At 34.1% G+C, this 23,478-nt stretch overlaps 1 protein-coding gene and 1 non-coding gene across 3 annotated transcripts in view; one reads left to right on the plus strand and one right to left on the minus strand.

Moving 5' to 3' along the window:
- The first annotated feature begins 6,104 nt into the window (after positions 1-6,104).
- On the plus strand, positions 6,105-6,184 carry Trnal-uag (transfer RNA leucine (anticodon UAG)). The gene has a single exon. It is a non-coding gene; the product is annotated as a tRNA-Leu (tRNA).
- Positions 6,185-12,880: 6,696 nt separating this feature from the next.
- Positions 12,881-23,478, minus strand: part of LOC112044283 (neuronal acetylcholine receptor subunit alpha-7) — a 188,516-nt gene continuing 177,918 nt past the window's right edge. For both annotated transcript variants that reach the window (XM_052882180.1, XM_052882173.1), the window contains 3 exons: positions 22,930-23,156; positions 22,326-22,529; positions 12,881-21,348 (listed from right to left, as the gene is read on the minus strand). In XM_052882180.1, the coding sequence (XP_052738140.1) occupies positions 21,264-21,348; positions 22,326-22,529; positions 22,930-23,156 (516 nt within the window). In that variant the 3' untranslated portion in view covers positions 12,881-21,263. The remainder of the gene's footprint in view (positions 21,349-22,325; positions 22,530-22,929; positions 23,157-23,478) is intronic.

A 23,478-nucleotide genomic window follows, 5' to 3' on the forward strand; every position in this document is an offset into this window, starting at 1 on the left:
CAGTTTGCATCAAAGTTAATTCCTGTTTTCTAATAATACCATGGATTTTCTGCCCATTCCGACAACACATACAACGTGAGAATTCAAAGAGCCTTACAATAATAATTATTATTACTACCATAATATGGCTTTTTTTAAACTCTATGGCGTTTGCTAGTACCTCATCATTATCAGCCTATGGACGTCCACTGCTGAACATAGGCCTCTTGCATGGACTTCTAAACAAAACGGTCTCGAGCAGCCAGCATCCAGCGGCTCCCTGCAACCCGCTTGATTTCTTCGGTCCACCTAGTGGGGGGTCGACCAACACTGCGCTTTCCGGTGCGGGGTCGCATTACATGGCGGTTAAACTAAGCGCTGCGTCAGCCCCTACACCAGCACATTGGGACACCAACGTCCATCGGCTCTTCGAACTATTTGGCCTGCTAGTACCTATATAGTTTTATTGCCATACTATGTGTGTCATTCTCAAAAGAAATATTACGCTTTGGAAAGAAAGCCTTCTGAAAAAGTTATAGTTTTTAAAGTATTTTGATGCTTAGATGTGGCAACCCTGAATGCACCGGTTACCTTAATGCGATGCACATAGTAATGCCGCTGGAAGCGCCTTGCTATCAATCTGCCAGGAAATATACAGGGTGAGGTTTTGAGATGAGTCAGTAAAAATTTAAAATGTGATATAAAGTCAGTTTTTTAAATATCTTCTGAGAGTTCTCGCTGCCGGGATTTTTGCTGGTTCTTACATTGACCTATATTAGGAGATCGGTGGGTTATTAACTTCTTTTTCACTACTCTTGCTCAAAGACACTGTTATATTACCACTCCACAGCGGGGCTAAACAAGCACATTAGCCTCTAGGGACTAAAATAATTTTGTTTTTTTAATTCTTGTCTGTTACGAGTACTAGCCAAGTACTAGCCTACTATAAAACGGAAGAGGTTTTATTCGAAAATAAAATCATTATAGGTAAGGCCCCGATTGTTTTGAAAAATAAATAAAAAACTTTAAATTGGAATGAAATGCACCGTTCTTGTCTGTGGAATGCGTTTACTTTTTTATTTAATTTTATTGAGTTGCGAAAAGAGCGAGATTTGAAGACTTGGGACATCCTTTACGGTGTAAATACCTTTGCCTTTTTCTCATGTGAAAAAAATAAAATTAAAAAGCGAGAATTTAAAAAAACAATTGGCGTAAATAATACACCCTTAATTTTTTAGAAATTCATTGTAAATTTGTGACCGTAACTTACATATTTTTCAACAATGATTGTTATTGTTGTCTTTATCTATTGAGAATGGTAATCTTAATTTGGAGATGGATGAAATTTTCAATCTGTTACCATCAAAGTCGAGACGCATTTACTTAAATACTTACTTACGATACCTACGAATACCTACGAAAAATTTGTGAGAAAAAAAAAAGTGGAGAAAACAACAACGAATGGATTTACTTACGAAAGGAGTTTTTTAAACTATTATCTCCCACGTTTACCTCAAATTCATTATTCATCTTCACAGTAGTCGGAAATTATGTTACCGGGTAAAAGCATCTCCCTTAATATCCAAAATTGTAGACTTTGTACATTTAATTTTCAATTAAAATAAATCATTGAACATTGTACTAAACTATTTTATTTTCTCGCAATCGTAGTGAAAAGCAGAGTGTAACACGTGGGGCTAAACCCGTTATAAACTCGGTTTCTATTTAGGCGGCCCTCGCCTTACGTCTCGGGCCCTAAAAATACCTCGTATATAATGGGTCTTTTTAGCCCCTTATATAACAATCTACTATTTTATGTCGCTAAAGACCCAATCCTGTATATAAAGTTTCGCTAACAATATTAACAGCTTGTGATTTTCAGGGGTTAGATCATATTTCAAACATTCTACCTACTTTACTTACCATAAATTATTACTATACTAATTAAGTCGGCAGCGCCGTCTACCGCAAATAACCATGTTTCTATATTTTTTTCACTGCTACATCCCTACGCGCGCTGCATGCAGCACTGTCGACTTGGTCGTTAGTGGTCGGCATTATGACAAAAGGGATTAGAGTTTTATTGCGTTTTACGAGAATTTATTACGTACAGAGTTCCTTAATAACCCGATATCACGAGGAACAAACCGATTATCTACTCGTATGTTGTGATAAAAGAAAAAAAGTCTTTCCCCGATATTCCGGCATACGTGGGCCCTTTCAATTCAGCTGAGAGAGAAAAAAGGCGAACGTTTTCAGCGTTATCTTAAATGTTAATCCGCCATTTTACCTTTATAAGGATTCTTGTGCTTTGATATTACGTCTCATAAATGCGATGAGATACGAGTTCCCTTTGGGAGCTCGCTTGCGCGGTTATAGGTACCTTTGTAGATATTTGCTCGTATAAAAACGCAGGAATGCTTTATGAAACTTTTTTATTTCTCGGATATTAGGATTACAGTTATTCACGTTTCTGGAGCTTACTTCCCTTGTCTGACTTGGCCGGAGATAAGAATCCTTCGAAGATAAGTTTTTGCAGAATCATATCATCGTAAAGTTCTATACAATATCTATGGGAAGATTAAGATTTACTCCTATTTTTGGCTGGTGGGAGGCTTCGGCCGTGGCTAGTTACCACCCTACCGGCAAAGACGTACCGCCAAGCGATTTAGCGTTCCGGTACGATGCCGTGTAGAAACCGAAAGGGGTGTGAATTTTCATCCTTCTCCTAAACAAGTTAGCCCGCTTCCATCTTAGACTGCATCATCACTTACCATCAGGTGAGATTGTAGTAAAGGTCTAACTTGTAAAGAATAAAAAAAAAACCTTACATTATAGAGATTTTTGTGACAGAGCTCGTCGGAGGAAGTGCTACCACTGTGATTATGTCTGCCGCCAAGCAGCATTGCTGTTATAATTTGAAGGTCATGGTTGTCGATGTAATTACAGACACATACGGCTACATTTACAAAAATGGATTAAACCTCAATTTTCTTCAAAGAAAAGTGAACTTTTAGAAGTAGTGATTCGGTCCAATTTACTTTGAAAAAAATTGAGGTGTAACTCTTAATCCTTATTTATAAATATGATCGATAGGGCTTAACAGCATCAGGTTAATGGACACAGGATAAAACTTTACAGGATGTTCTATGCTATGCATGCTCTGCAGAATGGTGCGATAGTTTTCCACTTACCCTCAGGCGGAACATCTGATTGGAATGGCGACCCCCCATCGGAAAGCGCAGTGTTAGTCGACCCCCGACTAAGTGGACGGAGGACATCAAGCGGGTTGCCGCTGGATGCTGTTGTCTCGAGACCGTTGTGTTCTGAAGTCTATGCAAGAGGCCTGTGTCCAGCAGTGGACGTCCATATTCTATAAATGATATGAGATGGAAGTATGGCTTAGCAGCGCCATTAAAAAAATTATAAATGTACATGGATCACGAACATTTAAGTAGACTTTTAGATGTAGACAAGTGGATTTTAAAGTAACCTCTCTGGTTAGAGGGAATTATTTATCAGACTCAAACGCGATACAGTTCGTTTAACTTTAAGTTTAGAGTTTGGAAGTTTCTTGACGATGAAACATTGATGCTTTACAAAGTATCCAAGCAAGTAGTAGTATAGTTAGAAGAGCATCCTCATGCCTACATTACAGATAGAGTGAGTAAAGTAGTAAGTCATTTTTTAGGTAATTTTAGATTATAAAAAAATTATTGTTTTTCGGCTTACGCCTATATCCGGTGCGGTGCCGGAGAACATCGTGTGACATGCCACAGATATATATGTAAAACGCAGCGACACCGCTCCGGCGCCGCACCGCCACCGCATCGCATCGTGCGACATGCCACAGATATATATGTAAGACGCAGCGACACTGCTGCGGCGCCGCACCGCCACCGCAACGCATCGTGCGACATGCCACATATATATATGTAAGACGCAGCGACACCGTTCCGGCGCCGCACCGCCACCGCAACGCATCGTGCGACATGCCACAGATATATGTAAAACGCAGCGACACCGCTTCGGCGCCGCACAGCCACCGCATCGCATCGTGCGACATGCCACAGATATATATGTAAGACGCAGCGACACTGCTGCGGCGCCGCACCGCCACCGCAACGCATCGTGCGACATGCCACAGATATATATGTAAGACGCAGCGACACCGCTCCGGCGCCGCACCGCCGCCGCAACGCATCGTGTGCCCCTGCTCACACATCGAGAAAATATCCAAATACGTTTCCAAATAAATCGAGAGCCTGTAATAGTCAGAACTTTGTGATTTAAAAAAGTTGTAAGTAATTTTTTTCAGTTCATGCTTCCATTCTCTCTTTAAACTCTTTATTTTGAGGGGGCTTTGTGAGGTCATAGAATCAGAATCAAGAATCAAGGGTCAACCATCCAATCAGTCAGCAACGTCTCGGCGGCAGGCGACGGCGTCGCCGACTGCAGTCAGCGACGTCTCGGCGGCAGCCAACGGCAGTCGACTGCAGTCGACGTGGTCTCGGCGGCAGGCGACGGCGTCGCCGACTGCAGTCGACTGTGGTCGTCGGTAGAGTTGCCGCCCGTGTAAATGAACCCTTACTGGTCACTGGGAATATAACTCATAATATGCCAAAGAAACTGTTAAATTACGCTAATTAATACGCCACTGCTTGACACCGCCTTCAAAATGATCAGAAGGTAGCACATACAATGTTATTTTTTGCTTTTTACTTTATTTTTGTGATTTTGAAGTCGGTTGATTTTTTTTGTTAAAAAAGTTTTATATAATGATTTGTTTATTTTGCTATCATCTGCGAAAAGTCGACGAACCCACGACTTCGACTTCGTCGACTTTTCGCGGATGATAGCAAAATAAATAAATCATTATATAATCATGATGAATTTCCGCAAAGTAACGCCTGCTTCTATCCAATATTTAAAAAGGTTTTATTTATAATGCAAAGATCTGGACCTCACAGGCGCTTAGTCCAATATTGTGAAATTGTATACGCGCGAGCTCGCGTCGCTAACGGCATGCAATTTTCCTATTTCCGGTGCGCTGCACATCGCAACATCGTATGGAATACATTTTTGACGGGAACGCTATAGGTCAATCATTGTCAGCATATTTGCGAGTCGTTCAATCTATATTAATAGCCCGCGACTTTCTCTGTTGATTTATTTTTAAGGTGTTGTTAAACTAACCATTATACCCCATATTGATGAATAAGTTAATAAGCTATTAATAATATAGGCTATTATCTAGTATTAAAAGCTGCTAGACTTAGAGACCCAGTCACTTAGCCGCGAAACTGTAAAGACATATTGTTTTAATTAACTTAAAATAAAGTTAAAGTGTATTTATTCTATCTTTTAGTAATAAAGATCTTTTTTTTAAAAGGGGCTTTTATTGACCCCCATATCAGTGCGTTTGGAACTTCATGACTAAATACTAAATAAACATAATATAATTTGTGTTAACGCTAAAATGTGGCTAATTGGTAGTGCGCCCTCGGCCTTATAATTGCATAGTCAAATCAATTTCTATTATCTGTGAATATTTGTTTTATAAAGCATAATTCTATAAAGTCTATGACAATTTTGTATATAAATAAGAAATTATATAGTAACGGACACTCCGCTGCACAATTTCGAAATAATCATTTTCTTTCTTAAGCTTTTTGTGATCCTGCAAAATATAAAGAGATAATGTAGTTAGGTTTGTGTAAATTCAAATAATTTAAAATTTACTCTATGATAAAAACTCCGGTTTGTCATAGATCCATACATATTCATTACAGTAATAATTCGTAAGTATGTACTTATGGATTTTAAAAGGTAACCCGGTAGGAATCAATCTGTATGGATTCTTCGCCGCTGGTAGGTACATAAATAGAGACTTGGGTGTTCCTTTTAAGTGTTAACTGTCTGTAATTTCACCGATAAAGGAACCATCAAACCGGAAAACAGCATGGCTACTTTGTGGCAGTATTAAATATGGTGGTAGTACTTCCTTAGTTCCAATCTCACTAACATACATATTCATACATGTTACATGCAGTAATATGATAGTTAATTACAGTATATTTGAATGTAATCGAAGTATTAAGTTAATATGACCGCTCCCGTCATACGGCAGCGTGGCCGAGCGGTCTAAGGCGCTGGTTTTAGGCACCAGTCCGAAAGGGCGTGGGTTCGAATCCCACCGCTGTCAATTATTTTTTTACTTTTTTATGATGTTTAACATTGTGTAGAACGCACTAAACATGAGAAATACTAGCTGTTACACGCGATTTCATCTGCGTGGAATCAAAAATAAATGAAAGTAACATAAGTGACTCGTCATACCATCGGCTATCTGCCAGCGAAAGTCTCGACAAAATTGGTCTAGCCGTATTAGAGACTGGAGACAAAACATACATACAGACAGACAATTTTTTTTTGATAAATATCGTTTTTCACGACATTGCTTTTCATGTATGCATGAAAGTTATTTAATAAAAATTACAAACAGATACTTCAATTTTATTCAGCTTCAAAGTCTTACTTATCTCTTTATCAAATTTCATCCAAATCGGTTTGGCTTAGCTGCCAAAAAGTAACAGACCGACATACCGTCAGACTTACTTTCGCATTAATTATAAGTACTAGCGGACGACCGCGGCTTCGTCCGCGTGGAATTTACTTTTTCACAAATGCCTCGGGATCCATGGATTTTTTCAGGATAAAAAGTAACCTATATGTTAATCTATAATATATCTCTACTTCAAATTTCAGGCGATTCGGTTTAGGAACCGAGGCGTGAAAGAGTAACAAACACTCGTACCATCAAAATCATAAGGTTTTGGTAAATCTCATGAATCTAAGGATTTTTTTCGGGATAAAAATTAGCCTATATGTTAATCCAGAGTAAAATCTATTTCCATTCAAAATTTCAGCCAATTCAGTTCAGTAGTTGTAGCTGTTAAAAGAGTAACAAAAATCCAAACATCCATTAAAACTTTTGCGTTTATAACAGTAGGATTAAGTAGTTCTTGCTACCATTCCACGTGGGCAAGATTTGAATAGTTAGTAAGATAAGTTAGCTTAAGTTCCTTATTTTATATATATTATTTTCTCAATAAAAAGTAGTAAGGATTTCATCGTTTTCAAATGTAATTGCAAGAAAATAGTGATCTAATTACATTTAGAACTTAAGCGAATTCGATTAAGTACGTTTCGCTTCAAAATTTAATTTTGATCCGTAAAAGGGACGTAAAATCTGCGTAAAATGGCTTCAACGCTTTGTCCTGTGACAGCGGCAGGTGCTGGGTTATTGTTTCACGAGCAACGAGCTGGGGAGGGAAGAAAATCGATCTAAACGCCCCTTTCATCTTTACTTGTGAAAACAAAATTGACTTTTTACCTCCATTTATATTTTTGTTTTTGAAATTCGAAATTATCCTTTTACGCGTAGGTACTCGTAATCTACGTTTACGTGAAGTCTAACTTTTCACATTGTGTACAAACGAAACTATTATTTTTATTTATTTTATTTTTTTCTATATTATTTTTTTTAGGTTATAGGGTATTATGGGTAAATTACAGAAGTGCTTTAATTCCATCTTAAAGCACCTTTCAAAAGACACTTGACTTCTACTAGTAACTTTATAAATTAGAAAAAATACTCGTCGAATTTAAAACTTCCTCCTTTTTTAAGTCGGTTTAAAAATATTACAAGAGCCAATTTTTGCAAGAAAGATATTTAAAATCAAAAGGGAAAATTTTCAGTGAACATATTTGTTACTAGCTGACGCCGCGCGGTTTCACTTGCTTGGTTTCCGTTCCCGTAAGAATCCGGGGATAATATATAGTCCATTGCCTTCCTCGATAAATGGGCTATCTAACACTGAAAGAATTTTTCAAATCGGACAAGTAGTTCCTGAGATTAGCGCGTTCAATCAAACAAACAAACTCTTCAGCTTTATTATATTAGTATAGATGAGACGCACCGAAGTCTGGAAGTTAGCTTCGAAGGAAATCGCCTCCTTACCATGTTATCCTTCGTTCATAGTTTAATCCGATTCGCCATGTACATCTTATACAGAAAGTCTGAGTGTACTGCGGCCCACAAAACAAGTCCCGTAGACGCGGCACTAATATCTTAAGGGCGCTCATTGTCATTTGGGAATGGCGACCTTATTGTCATTGGTGTAAGGCGCTGTCAATTTTAGTTCAGGTTTTAGCCGCGGGACTTCTTTCGTGGCGCGGAGTCTAGTATGATAATGTGACGGCGGAACAGACTATATATTACTTCTGATGTCGGCGAAACCGTAGTCTAAGAGCAGGTTCTAAGCTAAGTCAAGGATGGCAGATACACAAAGTAACACTAACGTTCATCACCGAACGGATCATTTAACTTACTTATACAGTTCTACCCTCTAACTACAATATTAATCAAATACAGCGCTGATACTATCACACGTAAACCAAGATTAAACTAGCTTAAGGCAGCCACTTGACGGCCTCCGTGGCGCAGTAGTGGATATATAAGACGAAGGTCCTGGGTTCGATCCCCGGCTGGGCAGATAGAGATTTTCTTAATTTGTCGGCACGGCTTCGGCCGTGGCTAGTTACCACCCTACCGGCAAAGACGTACCGCCAAGCGATTTAGCGTTCCGATACGATGCCGTGTAGAAACCGAAAGGGGTGTGGATTTTCATACTCCTCCTAACAAGTTAGCCCGCTTCCATTTTAGACTGCATCATCACTTACCATCAGGTGAGATTGTAGTCAAGGGCTAACTTGTAAAGAATAAAAAAAAAGCCACGAGTGAAATTGCGGGCTGGTAACCGCCAGTGGCAGGGTTAAAGGATCTTTTTACAGTATACTAATACCCCCCTTCTCCACTCGTGTTGCCTTCCAGCTAAGTAACTAGCAATGCAATGTTATTATTAAAATGGCCTCACTATACGTATAGCTGACTCACCCAATTCTTTAACACACTGCAAAACTGACCAGATCAAGGCAAAGCGCTCAACCGAATACACATAAAATGTACCGCGAGCTCTCTCAGAGATCGCCAACTGAGAGACGTCCACAGACAAACAACTGACAGATAAACGACACGCACTCTTTGACGTTTCTAACAGATGTCGCCACCTAATCAATGTAAGATGGCGCTACCATCCAATCCTCCAACAAATACATATCTTGTTTCTAGCCCTTTGACTATTTTGATTTCGTTTGAGGTGATACGTATGAGTGACATGCAGTATCACTAGATAAGGCTCGAATGAGTTTAGATAGGCTATCTAACTTAGTTGATTACATTCGAGGAGTGTCTCCATAGTCATTATCTGCATACATCGAGCCGGGTCAACGCTCGCAACGAATTTGCATGCGCTAACCACTTGTCCACCTAAGCGTACGAACTCAGGGGCTATCCAACGATTTTATACTATAGACATGTTACGTGCCTATAAAATCACCGCAAAATGTGATCCAAATTTAGCTGCTCCACTGAGCGGCACACATGCATAATTTTGTGTTTACTTACATTATTTTACATTTATGTATATAATATATTAGCGGACGCCCGCGCGTTCAACCACTATTGCACCCCTTCTATTTTTATTTTATGGTCAAAAATTACCCTATATTTGCTCCAAGACCCCATTTGGCATATACCATAATTTCATCTTGATCAGTTTAGCCGTTTAGCCGTGAGAAGGTAACAGACAGACAGACAGACAGACTTAATTTAGCATTTATAATATTAAGTATAGGTATTTTTTACACTTCCTGAATACACAACTCGACATTGTAGACAATATTAGGCAACTAAATGAAATTAAGACAATTAGCCACCTTTGTTCGCCTCAGTTTCGACGCGCTAGTGACATATCTATTATTATAAAATTTTTGGAGGCTATTACTAAAATCAATATTTAAATATACTGTTTATTTTAGATATTCATAAGTATGCTCTTCTCATATCAAAGTTTTTTGTTTTTATTCTTAACAAGTTAGCCCTTGACTACAATCTTAATCTAATGGTAAGTGACGATATAAACTAAGATAAAAGCGGGCTAACTTGTTAGGAGGAGGATAAAAATCCACAAACCTTTCGGTTTCTACACGGCGTCGTACCGGAACGCTAAATCGGTTAGCGGTACGTCTGTCTGTTGAGTTTAATTATCACGTTTTGCTTATTATATTACTCTTATAACGAGTAGGTATATACTGAAATGATGATTCATTTTGTCTTTGATTTTGTCAATAGACCTAAAATATGTAATTCATTTAAAGTCATCTATTTAATTAATGAAGGGTCTACCGCTGCTACATTTTCAAGTCTGAGCACGTAATTCGACACAGAAACTCATCAATACTGTGACAGTGCATCCTCATCCATTACATTCTAAACATACATTAGAGCCTCAATAGCTCAGCGGTAAGAGCGGTCGGTCTCATTACGGGGTGGTGGTACGATTCACGCCCCGTTGGTCATTGTAATCATCATTATCAGCTGATGGACGTCCACTCCTGGACATATGCCTCTTGCATGGACTTCCAAACAAATAGGGGTTGAAAATTTGTATGAAGGACTCTCCATACACATTTTCAACCCCTATTTCACCCCTTTCTCATTTTATTTCCACAATAAATAAATTCTATAACCTTCTCCGTATTATGGTCTAAACTGTGCCAAGTTTAATTTGAATTCATTCAGTAGTTTCAGAGTGATGCCCGAATATGACATGACGGACAGGACGGATGCGGACAGACAGACAGTGTTACAAATAGTAAAATCTCAAATTGCGAATTAATTGTATAGAATTTGACCAGTTTCATAATAAGTATAGAGTATAGAAATAGATATAGATTGGCTACTGTACTTACCTTACTTATATGGTATATGGTAATAGCATCAGTTGTCAAACGATCACCTTCCAAAGCAGAGAAAGATATGGCCATCGCTGGGTCCATTTTATCGTCATTCATAGAGTACTAGAAAGAGAGTGAAATCACTTTATTTGGAACAACCAAAAATACAGAAATAAAATGTACCGACACGTTTTTCCTCAATTTACCGTTAGCCCGACATTATTGCCCGATGTTACGTTACCTAATACGCCGGGAAATATGGACAATATGGGAATTGTTGTCACTTATTAAATTCTTCGGTTACGGCGTACGACGTTCTTACAGATTATGCGACAGATATTAAAGCCGCTAGCACACTGGCGTTTTGTAAACGCGCATTTCTCAAACATTTTACAAGCGACTATTTTCCCAAAATTATCTGTGATGCTATCCTTTATGTTTCACTCATACCGGTAGATCTGAAGTATCGTAAATATAAGCATTAGAAGGCTCAGTCACTCAGCAGACGCGTATTTCTCAAATACTGCTGCTGCTATATTTTCTTGAGTGCTGCCGTATTTAAGAATAAGATCAAAGAATTTTTTGCTCAATAAATGTGATTATTTTATTAAAGATTATTTAATTGACATTTTTTAATAAACTTTGACGTAATTTATTGACACTTTAGAGAATAAGAGAATAGTGCGCATATGTTATTGTAAAAAACTAATTTAATATTGTATTTATTTTGACTAGTGATTTTTAGATAGTGTTTTAAGAAATTTGCATGCCAGTATATGGCGAATTGTATAATGTACCTATTTCAACATTTATTGTATACCAGCTAATGTAACTGTACAATTGCAAATAAATAAATTGAATTGAATTGAATACCGACAAAGACGTACCGCCAAGCGATTTAGCGTTCCTGTACAATGTCGTGTAGATACCGAAAGGGGTAATTTTCATCCTCCTCTTAACAAGTTAACCCACTTCCATCTTACATTGCATCGTCACTTACCATCAGATGAGATTGCAGTCAAGGGCTAACTTATAAAGAATACCAGACTACAGCGAAGCCAAAAGGAAGGGTAATGATTTTGTCAGTCTATGTATGTATGTATGTTTGCTCCATCGTAGCGCTTAAACTACTGAACCGATTTTAATGAAATAGGTGTCAAAAGATTCGTAATAATACACATTGAGCGAATAGCGAATTTTTGAAAAATCTTGTAATCGTGTAGATGACATTTCTCAATTGATTTGATGATTATTTTAATAGGTTGATAATAAAGACCACAATAGTGAATAGGCCAGCAGCAGGTTTATTCACTAACTTTGACATTGTTATTTGACATATAACTAAATCAAGATGTGATCTCAATTTCGTTATTATGTCAACTGACATAACAATTGTCATCCGGAGCCTACTGACAACCCTTCGTGAATATCATACAGTAAGACATTTCTCAGTTGATTTGATTTTTATTTTAATAAGTTGTTATTATAGATCAAATTAGTGAATAGGCCAGCTGTGGCTCCTATAAAACAGGCCTTTTTAGGGTTCCGAAACCCTTATTTAAAATTATGTTGACGAATATAGTCATATCCAAAGTACCAGGGAGGTAGGGGTTTATAAAATAAAATGAAACGCACAGAATAGTATAAATCAGATCGCTTTAATTTTAGTTTTATACAAATCGAATGCTACTTAGTCAATTTAACGAATAAACGTATTACTCGTTCAGTTTTAATATTCTTTACAAATTTACCTTTGTATCTTTTATTATGACGACTATTATAAAAACCTCCATAGGGGCTTTCTTTTTAAAAACTTACATTACACTCGGTAGTTATCTTACCTGCAGTCGTATTTTAATTAATTTTAATTAATTATTTTTTTGACTATGGATAAGCCACAGGAACACAATGTGGAGTGAATGCATACAAAAATAAATTATATTGTGAATGGTGATCATGCTTATCGATAAATAATTCCAAAACATGACGTCACTTGTTGCTATCCATCGCTTCCTAACATACGTTTTTTTTAATAACGAACATAACATCACAAAACAAAGATGGGAAATTAATCTATAAAATTTACCCCAATACTCACTTTACGAGTAAATGAGAAATTAAAGTGAATATTTATACTCGAATAAATACTCAGATTCATTATTAAGTAGATACATTTTGAAAAATTTCATATTGCAGAAATTTATTTCTGTTTTGGTGCGGTGAGATAGTTTATTATTTATTTTTATTTTCTTAAATGTAATTTGTGTACCTACTAACATAATTTTTAAGATAGCCATAAATAAAGAAATTTATTATTATTATATTATATTAATTACTGTTATTGTGATATATAAATAAACTAAGTTCAGAATGAACAACAGAATGATCGGGATCAGGATCACGAATGTAATTTTAACTAATATCGTTCAATAAAATTTAATGCAAATAATTTATAATAACTACTTACGATGGATAACAACAGTTTGACATTATATTATAATATTCATAAATATAATAGCGGTATATAATATAGCAGTGTATAAAAGAGAAATGTAAAATACAGTTTTGATGTATAGTTCAAATTATTATATGCAATCTTATAAGTATAATAAGCAGGATATGGCATTTTTATAATTATTATTATCAGTAACTTTGAAATCAAGGAATTTTTGAAATAAATTTTTACTCTCCGATGAATATTCGGAATATATTTTCCAAATATTACTTGAAATATGTTCATTTTCCATATATAGCTTATATTCAATTATGAAGAAAAATACCGCTGTGGCCAGCTTTTATATCGAAATTGGCTTGTCCAACTGAACTTGGCACAAATTCGGAAGCCGAATAGCTCGATATCGGACAGTGTGTGTACAATATCTTATCTCGTTTGCATCGTAATTGTCTGTGGATTTGTTTCTGGTATGGACGATATTTGTTTTAGGAAACCTTTTGTGCTTTTTTAGCTCTCACACAATTAGAACTGTATTTCTATGGAAGTAGGTATATACACACTGTATTGTAAGTATGTTATTATCTTATTACGTCAAATTTGACACTAAAATTTTAGTGTCACATAGAAACGAAACGTTAGTGTTTGTAAATAAAACGTTGCATAAATAAAACCTGGGTATTGAGTGGAAATATAAGAATAATAATCAAAAAGAAATAATGTAACCCTTGACTTTAAAGTTATTGTTTTAAAATATTAAATGTAGTTGTTTGTAAAACGTTAGAAATAAGGAGCAAAAAATATTTATTTCTTAATTTGATTACACACGATCGCCGTATTATTACCTTTTAGGACAGCAAGTTATAAAATATTAGCTAATGTTGCTTTAATTATAATTTTTATAGTAAAATGAAACTCTTAAGTTAGGGTCTTGACGAACAGTTTGATGTGATACCTGATAATTTATTAAAATTATTATTAGTCTGGAGAAAAATGCTTAAGAGTAAATTATGGTTATGGTTCAAATAAGAACACTTTCATGTTTTTTTAATGAAAAATAGCAAGATTTTCCAAATAAATGCTACAAAACTTAAATATACACTGACATAACTGATAGTGACAGTCCATTGTGATATTCAAGTGACGGAATAACAACTATCATTAAGAAATCATCAGTAGTTCGAATTCTGATGATTCTTGAGCTACGAAATCAATTCATTAGCTCGTAGCTCACAACTATTGCTGTTAAATCCCAACTAAAGATATTAAAAATTATTAGATAAAAGAATGAGAAAAGAGTAGATATTAAAAATGTAACAAAATAGCTTGGTCAGTAAAGACATCGCATGAAACCGCTCGCACAAGACAAAGATTTAGGGATAGTGTTTAAAAAGTGGTTAAAATCTTAGACTAAAGTCGTCAGAAGTACAGAATAAGTGATAAATGTACATGAAAAGTCAAAAATACCTGTTTTATAATTAAAGCATTTAGTTTCTGTCGTGCAATACGCATGAAATCTCGTTTTAATTGTGTCGTATTTACGGAGGTTTATAGTGTATTTATTTAGTATTTTTGATCTTTTACTATGCCTAGCTTGCCGGTGGCGATGTTGAATGGAAATAATTGAAATATATTTAACTCAAATGCTGCACAAATAACCAAAGAAAAACAATTAAACTACGAATAAACAAAACACGATTTTAAACTTATTGCAATTAATGAGAATGAAGTTAACAATAATGATATTGTTGGTGATAATAACACTGAAATAGATGCAGTGCAGTCTACATCTGCAGCATATAGTGATTTGGTTGAATAGGTTAAATCTTCATCAGATTAAAGAAAGTGATATTGGCTTTATTACATAAGATACTCAAAATTGTAATTAATAAATGCTGCATTAAAATACGTTAACATTATTAAGATAGACAATAAAGCCACTCTTTAGTCAGATTTCTTGATTTACTAGCTTTAGTAATTAGCAATATGAAAGAGTGGAAACAAATGTTATATTAAAAGTTTGGAGTGTTTTGCAAGGCAGATTACTATAATATTAATGGATGCCACCAGCTTCCTAGTACTAATAGTAGTAAGAGTTAATGGTATAATTATACTTGAGTGGGTAAATAAATATTAGTGTTAGAAAAAAAATGTCAATTTATTTATCTTACAATCTACAAAATTCAAGAGTGTCGATTTAGAAAATTATAGTGTTTTAACTTAATTTGTTGGATAATGTAGTAAAAATAAAAAAGCAGACACACAATCGGACGTTGCAGTTATCATATCATTAGATATTAAGACAAATATTTAAACTTAAACAATCAAAGTAAAACCCAAGCTCAGAAATAGTATGAGATAGCTTTGAGTGCACAAATCGTACAAATGTGTAGACATGTCAAAGATCTTAAAAAACTTGCTATGTTTTAAATAGTTATTTTATAGCTCAAAGTTATGCAGGATTTACAGGTGTTTAGAATATTCGCAAAATCAACTTATAGCCCATTTAGGTTAGAAACAATGTTTAACGATGTTAAAGGAACAAAAACTACCGATACTACCAGCAAAATTTTACTTTTCTTTAATGTAAGAGTCATTTATGCAAAAAATGTATTCCATTATTTATGAGCATGATTTCTGCATAATCTCTCTCTTACATTAAGAAAATAATTACTAGTTCCCATCGTTTCCCACATTGTAAACTTGGCAATCTTAGCTTATCAAAGGGCATCTAAAACATTGTTATTCGTAAATAACATTTAAAAATGAGATAAATATGGCAGCTTTATTTTCTTATTTTATCTATTTCTATAAACCATTGACTACACTCGCAATTAATTTATTATTTAATTTACTTTTTGAAATGTAATCGAAACTACTGTATAGCAATTTTAGTAGGCCACTTTTTGAAGATTTGAAATAAATTATTTAAACGTCCAAAGCTTTTACTGAAAAACAACAACTAACTATGAAATAAAAAAAAACGAAAAATACCAACCTAAATATGGGATTTGTCGTATCAGTAATTCTTAAAAATGTCAAAGTGGCGTATTAAAAAAGCTGAACTTAAGCTTAATGAATTTGAATAAGTACTTCGATAATTAAATAATTGTTTGTTTAATTCATCATAGATTTGATTTTGATTCTAAATTCAATATTTGCTTTTCAAGTGGCGAATACATTACTAGTCAGTATTATTTCAAGCGAAATGATAGCAATCAATGTAAAGTGAAGCACTGCAGATGAAATAGTGTTGTAATGCATCAGTTCTTTTGTACGTTTATTTCTAACCCGGTCCCAAACAGGCGTTTTAGTTATTTCATTTATTATTTAATTTTAAACGTAGACTCAACTCTACGCGCTTTTAATATACAGTTTATTAAACATAGAATCGCAAACTACGGGTTCCTTAAAACCTTTTCACAACCTCTTTATTTATTTATTTAAAATAAACTAAGCTTTTAAAATTGGCTGATACAACCCGTGCTTGCGGCCCAATGTTAAGTTTAACATTAACGTTAAGTTAACAAAGACACTATTTCGTTTTTTTTAAATAAGTTTTTACAATAAAATTTTCAACATTATCGTTTACAATTTAAATATCTCTATGAACAAACTTAATTTTATAAATCCTAAACTTTGGCACTAACAAATCTAACTTATTTTTACCGATTCTTAAATTTCCACCACTTGCTTTGAGAACACTCATACGAACATTGATCATCATGTCAATCAGTGCAATTAGATGTTACACAATGGAATCCTTCTTATCGATAACTTAAATATAACGAATACAGTAAAACATTTAAACTTTCCGTTAATCATTTAACCTGCTTATAGTTTCATACTCTACATACAAATTAAAAAGGAACTGGCAGTTGGAACACAGCAAGAAGTTTTAAAAATACAGCTCCATTACTGCCATTACTGCCTGATACAGTACAGTACAGTTAGTATGAAGAGTTTCCTCACTACATCTAATTGCACTCAATACATAACCACTTAAAAATACCAAAGTATAAATAAACCATTGAATAATCGAAAAATGTAACTTCTTAATAGTATAGGTATAATGCAAATAAATCTGCAAATCTTGATATATTTGAGCACCATACAGTATGATATACAAAATAAGTAATAACAATATATTAGATATACACTTAAAATGGAACAAAATTACCAAATAAGTTATTTCGTGCCATAAATAATGCTTTTTCTTCAAAATTAAACATGTATTTATTAATTTGTAAATTAATAAACGCCAACAAAATACATATTTGCAAAACTTCAAATGAAGATAACTATGTAATTATCAATGTTTTATCTGCGTTTAATTAAATCGCTAAAATTAATGAGCTTTCATTATAATTACACAGTATGGCTCAAGAGAGAGAAGAAAATTTTCAAGACGTGCTTGATAAGAAATAACGAGATTCTTTTTTCTTCCCTTAATTTGTTCATCTGGTATGTCAGTTGGTTCTGATTTCATAATAGTTTACTATTTTTTATTGCATTTAAATTATGTACCACAAAGAGCTCAATCAGCATTTATTTTAATGAATAACAAAACAATATTTTTTTAGTTGTGTGAATAACACAAACAGGCTATAATTTGCTACAAACATGTTCAAAGAAGATAGTCCTTTCAAATCTATCCGCAAAATGTGTTTGATTAAGATCAGAAATCTTATACACACATATTTTGCATCACTTACACTGCATTTTTATAAAAGCACGTTACAACCATTAAAGTAAATTATTTTTTACAAATAATATAATTATTTTACTAGTAGGCAGATGCACTTACTGATTTTTATAGAACAAGAAAATCTTATCAATTTTCAGATCTTCACAAGCACGTCTCGATAATTCACCACGCACTCTCAGTATAGTTGCCTTATAATAAGAGACACGACATTCACTAGGCTATCACGACACCTATAAGAGCGAAATTGAGGAACGGACATAGATTAAGACGTGAATAAATGTTATAATTACATAGTTTATCTATGTTACAGTAATTATCTAACTCTACGGTATGTGCTAAGGGATTTGTTACCCAGTACCTTAGATTGGAATTGCCACTCGATTTAATACAGTCAACTACCCCCTGGTTTCAGAACATCCGTTCAAATCAAATTGGTTGATAAAATTAAAAAGCTTTCCACGATGTTGCAGAAACAAGTAATTCTGTTAACACAAAGTAAACTGTACTCGTAGTAAGGTATTTACACCTTTTCTAATGTTAATGAATTTTAATCTTAATACATTTCAATATTAATTCTATGAGCGGAATATTATTTTGTGGATTTCAGATATTAAAATGTTATTAAAGGTTTCTGTGTTTGTAAGTATTGTTAAATCAAAACCGAAGACGATCAATGATTTATGACCGATTTGATAATCTAAAAGTTGACCACTGTTACTGAAACTGGAGTCAAGTAGTTGACAAAATATTAAATAAGTTCGCAGTGACCTCTAGGTTGCCTTTGGGTAATATCTACGTATTTAGAACGTTGCTTCTTATTTTCGATTTCTCGTTTCTAATAAAAAACTGCGTCATCGCCTTAATTATATACAAATACGTACTTTTGTATAAAATAATTAATAACAATAACATATAATCAATTTTCTAGCGTGATATAATTTGAACTACGCTCATAGGGTTGACTACAAGAACAAAAGAACTATTATTCGCATATCTATTAAATTTGTTCTAACACCGCAGGGTGAATGACATCAGTGATTATCCTAATAATATAACTATATTCTGAAACTAAGAAGTAAACGACGAAATTACGAGATTGCTGTAGTTCAAGATTCTAATTACAATATTAAATGAAAACAATGCAACAAATAATATAAATATTCATTTTAAAATGCTCCAACTTAATGCAGTACAGAAAATTCTTGAATTTTAACTCAGAAAATTTTATTTTTCTTTGTTAAATTAAATTAACTGTAAATAAACCATGCCATGTTATTAAAAGAACATATACTTATTCGTTATATTTAAATATTTTTAAACAGTATTTATTTTAACAAAAATCGCAAAAATTTTGTTATGTTTTTCCTGTTTAATAAGATGAGTGGTCGCCTGTACGCCTCACCTTTACGACAAAAGCCAAAAAGTCTTCCAACAGTACAAAACCTACAATCAGTCGACTTTATATGGTTTATTCTAGAACTTTTAATAATGCCACAGAATACAAATTAGAACAAGTTAATGGTAGGATGTTCGTAAAACCACTGACGTCATTTCCCATACGATTCATGTGGGTATAACATAACAAGATTGTATCTACCTGTTCATTCAACTCTCACACGTCACTTTAAAACAATACTTTTGTGATCATCATTCGCTTATTTCAAATATATCATTTATTTTATTATTTTCATAAATTTTCAGTAATTAATAATTATTTTTATTAAAATTCATTTTATACGCGTATCTACTTTCTATTCTACCGTTACTTTGGTTCCTTTTACTTATTTTATTCTGGCTCAATTCCGATACACTCAGTTTAATGTACAGCTGTAGACAGCTGTAACTGTAGTCTTGGACGCGCGAATACGCCCACCTAACGACAACCGATTCCTGATAATACAACTAAACAAACCAAGGAAATGTTTCAAAATGTATAGGCCCGAAATTAAGGCATACTCAGAAATGTTAAAGAAATAAGTGAAATGATTTTTACTTAAACATATGTACAATACCAAACTCAACTCGGTCGCAATAATGAAGTGGCAATTGTCGGGTACTTAGTTCAAAGAGCCAATGGCGACATTGCATTGGAAAGTATAATGTTGGAATGAAGACAGTAAACGGGCTGTAAGAATGCCTCTGGTTGCAAGCAGCTCAAGAAGGTGGTGTTTGTAAGTCCTTACAGGAGATCTATGGAGTTTCATCGTTTAAGAATGAGAATGGTGATTATATTTTTCAAAATGTTGCCCCACCCCGCAACCAGCAATTTTTATCAATACGCCATTCAAATATTATTTTTAGGAATTACTTTTCATGCCAACAAAAAGCTTAAATCAATTTATGTTTCGTAAACTAATGAAATCAATTAATCATGATTGGCCCGTTTTGAAACATCTCCTTTATCTTAAACATGATACAAAAGTCGTATTATAATTATTATTATGATACTAACAATAGTATTATTTAATCCTTTACGTTATGTACATTATTTAACATCCTACGGTAATGTCATTGATAGTGATCCCTCATTTACTTATAAAGGATTTTTTTCTCATTCCAATTTCAATATTTCCTCCGCAAAACGCAATCAATCCCTTAAGGTGTTAAAATTTTATTGGTATTACATTTAATTTGATAGTCTAAAGTAAAGCCAGCGAAACGAGATAAAGGTTTTAACAAAACTTGACGTAAACTTCGTGCGGGAGAAAAAGATTAGGATCTCAGTAATTTTCTTTCACATCTAAAATTGTTAAATTCTCTTTTATAATATCTCTTTTCACTGTTTTTACTTAACTAAAATTATTTTGTGTATCAAAATTACTTAATTAGAGATAATATATGTCTTGTGTATCAAAATACTTTAAATTATACGCGTTTTTTGTGTGTGAACCAAAGTAAACCGATTCACGCCTGCCTTGCGTTTTCCTTTAAATTATTTAACTAAACGTTTTAGTCTTTACATTTAACCGTATTTATTAGAAATATAATTATATATTTAACAAATTATACGTCAACATTTATATGTATTACATCCTAATCAACATCACAATCGTTTTATAATAATTAATGTTGGACTTAACTAATCTATATGTAACGTTTTATTCCTCTTTTTTACGTTTACCGTCTTCCGACTTAGTTAATAGAGACGTGTGCGTTTGAACCACGTACCGAAGTATATTAATAATAGTCTATACATACTTAAGTTTAGGTCTATAGCTAGGATTAGTTCTCTCATGTATCAGACACGGGCTCGGTTTGGGATGTTCACTGCACGATAATATGCGGCGCCGACAACAGCACTGCCACTGTTGCGATGATCGTGAACAAAGTGAACACGAACAAACAGAACCTGAAGACAAAGTATTTCAGTTTATTATAACATATCAACAAACATTTCTTTATTAAGATGTGCTAAGAACAACCTATGTTGCGTTTGAGTTACCACAACGCACAAACTATAAAGTTCATCGTATTCCATGGTAGCCCTCAAATGTTACACCTTGCAAACCACAGAAAGAGGTCTATTTTCTCTTTATAAGACGAATGAAAGGACATACGAATACTTTGCTTACAAAATTTGCTACATACTGCCTGCTAAACTAAAAACTGCTGGAAATAAACGGGGCCATCACTGAAACGTTGAGATTACCAGTTTGTATCCAGTAATATTATAATAGAATTTAACCCTATTTGAATCCTAACAAGATAAGAAAGCAAAATCGATGGAAAAGTGGAACAATCAGAAGGTACGATCTTAGCAGCTTTAGGAAAGAAAGAACGTTTACAGAGCGATCAATAAATATGAATGATATTAGAAACCACAATCATCATTGTGCGGTTATTGAATCGAGTTTCTCAGTGTTTGAACACGGATGAGAATAGTTCAGAAAGGAAAATCGCGGTGAAATTTGGCTTACAATGTGTCATATTAAAACTAAGGACAGCTTTAAAAACTTATTTGGGCTAATAAAATGCTGAGATTTTGATTCAACAAGTAGCAGAAGCAAAATATCATACCTCTGAATTCAGCACATATACAATATACATACCTAGTCTAAAAGTCAAGTCCGATAAGAGTTCAGCTTTCGACTAACAGTAAATAGATGAGATTGTATTCGATTAAAATTGCTTTGATATAACTCTTTTATAAAATCAGTTAATTTAGGTACACAAGAAGAAATGCGACATCATTTTTGTTTTAATTGTAAAATAACTGCATTATTGAAAACCATCGACATTTAAGTTGATAATAAATATAATTCTTTATTTCTAACCTCAAAAGTTAACTGGCTATTTAATGCATTAAATGAACTCATTGGAACTCACCTATCTACGACCATCGCTGCGAATTTCCAATCACTAATTAGTTCGGCTTCTTCGTCTGCCTTCTTCATTCTCGCTGTGATGAACTGCAATTCTCTCAAGATTAACTGTAGTTCTCGCTGATGCCCTCCGAGACCTCCAGCGACGTCCTCCATTGTTGAGGGTCGGACGAACGACCGCCGAAAGTCCGTGCGAAATATTGAACATCTGTTTACAAACAAAATTTAAATTAGTAATTGAAGTCATCACTAATGTTATCATCATTTTGTTTTTATAGTTCCCATTCCAATTACAGAATGACATTTTTTTTGTTGATAGAATGCTTTTTGGTATACCTCCAAAAAGTGTATTAATTTTGATCTCCTTTTGGCATGGTTCAGTACTAACGACCTATATACCTACGTGTCTTTTATCTTTTGGTTTTACCAGCCGCCTTTATTCTCAGATGAAAGTTTAAATTTACATCAAAATCGAGTCAAACGTTAAACGGATGCTGAATAAATGGATTTTTTTTATACTTTCAATCTTTTCAACGTTAGAACCAATATTTTTGTTTAAACATTAAATAACATAAGTTACTAAAACAAGTTTATTTTAAACAAATTACCCAGGTCCTAAATTTCCTGTAGACGCTGTATTATTGGGTGGTGGGGGTACATGTCTGAAATCGTCATCGATATCCAATACGTTAGCTAAGAGAGACTTGGACGATCGCTCCTTTAGCTCTAACTCTCTCATTCTGTTCGTCATCATTATTGTTTTTCTAGTTATCTTCTTCCCGGGCCTCGACATGCGTAGAATCCACGGCAACCATTGTAGGAACACAGTTTTTATCTGTATCAATGAACAAGGTGAGATGTGAAAAATAACAAATATATTTGGCAATATAGACACTTCTATAAAATCGTAATTGGTTACGTGTTCAAATCTTTATACGTTTGACATGAAAGAATACTTCCTAAAATATATGCGCTTGGCATTTTGCTTAATGTTAAAAATTACTGTTCCCCATTTTCTATCAATTGCAAAATGCAAATTTTTTTAATAATGTTGGAAAAGATTTCGAACAAAAAGTCTACTATACAGTCAATGTGAAAACGACTCATATCAAAATAAATCATAATCATGTTCCATATATGTTTTTAGTGAAACGCTA

The sequence above is a fragment of the Bicyclus anynana genome, chromosome 1, assembly GCF_947172395.1.
Source record: "Bicyclus anynana chromosome 1, ilBicAnyn1.1, whole genome shotgun sequence".
NCBI lineage: Eukaryota > Metazoa > Arthropoda > Insecta > Lepidoptera > Nymphalidae > Bicyclus > Bicyclus anynana.